The sequence below is a fragment of the Myotis davidii genome, unplaced genomic scaffold (genome assembly GCF_000327345.1).
Source record: "Myotis davidii unplaced genomic scaffold, ASM32734v1 scaffold573, whole genome shotgun sequence".
Taxonomy (NCBI): domain Eukaryota; kingdom Metazoa; phylum Chordata; class Mammalia; order Chiroptera; family Vespertilionidae; genus Myotis; species Myotis davidii.
Window position 1 is genome coordinate 4,826,103 of NW_006285997.1, and position 1,525 is coordinate 4,827,627.

Below are 1,525 nucleotides of genomic sequence, written 5' to 3' on the forward strand. Positions count from 1 at the left end.
CTGAGTGTCTTATCTGTAGGGTCTTGACACCCACATAACACTTGCAGATGTGTAATACTTCCTCTCTGCATCATCACACACACCTTTTATGTGTATGTTTTCAGTAGTATGCTGAAACAATGATACCTAAGATGATCCCATGGAAGAAAAATTCATTTGATCACAGTAGCACTGAAACATGAGTACCCTTGATTGGAAATAGTTGCATCTCTCAGAGTCCACAGATGACCCCTCTGAAATGTACACGAGGCTTTCATTACAACAAGTGATGACACACCAACAACTAGCTCCTCGTTTAAGATTTATGTTTGCTATCTGGAAGCTTTTAGGGAGATTGTAATTTTTCCAGTTTCTTCTGAGGTGTATGTACACTGTGGTTCTCCCTGGAATGACTCTCTGAGGGGGCCAAAGAGATATTTCTTTTTTTTTCTGACAGTTTTTTCATTTTTTTGCCTCACTCTAAAATTCAACTTTAAAAGCTGTTTTATGGGAAATTGTTCTCAGTGCCCTCATCTCTTGATGTTATAAAAAGATGTTAGGACATAAAAATGGATTTTCTCATAATATTCTCAGAAACTGAAAGTAGAAAAGGACTATATTTTGAGTTTTGGTTTGGGAAAAGAGGACAGGAAAGATTATGGGATACAGAGACAGTATTTCAGAAAGGCAATGAATGTGAGCTTACGAAAGGTGGCTGCCTTTCATGGCTCAGCAGCAGGCAAGCACAGGTAATAGAAAAGATATAAACTAGAACAGCACGTGGTGGAATGAGAACAGGGTACTCCTTGTGCCTGGTTAATTTCTCCTAGATCTCAGCCACTTAGACTGGCTCCACCAGCAGAGGCAGAGTCTGTGGACCTGTGAGCTGAGGGTGGGGAAAGGGTGTTACCTCTCCAGCACTGTAACTGCGGAGCCTCTGGAGGTGCTGGCGATGCATCAGATGGTTAGGAAGACGGCCGTTCTGAAGAGGGATTCGGGGGTCAATGAAAGTGGTCGCTCGGCTGTTGTGGTCCACGAAAAAAGACTGCAGACAGACCAGTGAAAAGAGCACGCCATGAGAAGGAGCCAGAGTGTAGTGAACCATGGAAGGGAATGCTACTGGGCCAAGGCATCACGTTTATTTCTGTCTCTCTTTTTTATCTACTCAAAATTAGATGGAACTCTGGACACTGTGCATCTGTTTGCTCAGTAGTTGAATGAAGCAATAGCAGTCATTAACACTTTACACTGTGAAGTCATAAAGTAGCAATAACAACACTTTATTTCATATGCAAAATAAGATAAATAGAGCTTTTGATGGATAAATAATACTTGTGATTAATAACTTTTATAGGACTTTACTTTTTAAAAGATGCTTTTTAATATAGAATTAGTAGAGTCTCACTGATAAAAAAAATTGAAAGGATAAAATAGTAAAAAGAAAATAACTTAAATCATCCCAAATAACATAATCTAAAGGCAATCACTAAAATACTTTGGTAATTTAAAAAATATATTTTTATTGATTTCAGAGAGGAAGGGGGAG

The 1,525-nt window shown here is 39.0% G+C and overlaps 1 protein-coding gene across 4 annotated transcripts in view; it reads right to left on the bottom strand.

Annotated features, from left to right (window-relative positions):
* HECW1 (HECT, C2 and WW domain containing E3 ubiquitin protein ligase 1) overlaps window positions 1-1,525 on the bottom strand; it is a 164,314-nt gene that overhangs the window by 32,666 nt on the left and 130,123 nt on the right. For all 4 annotated transcript variants that reach the window (XM_006757224.2, XM_015559723.1, XM_006757226.2 and 1 more), the window contains one exon: window positions 890-1,024. In XM_006757224.2, the coding sequence (XP_006757287.1) occupies window positions 890-1,024 (135 nt within the window). The remainder of the gene's footprint in view (window positions 1-889; window positions 1,025-1,525) is intronic.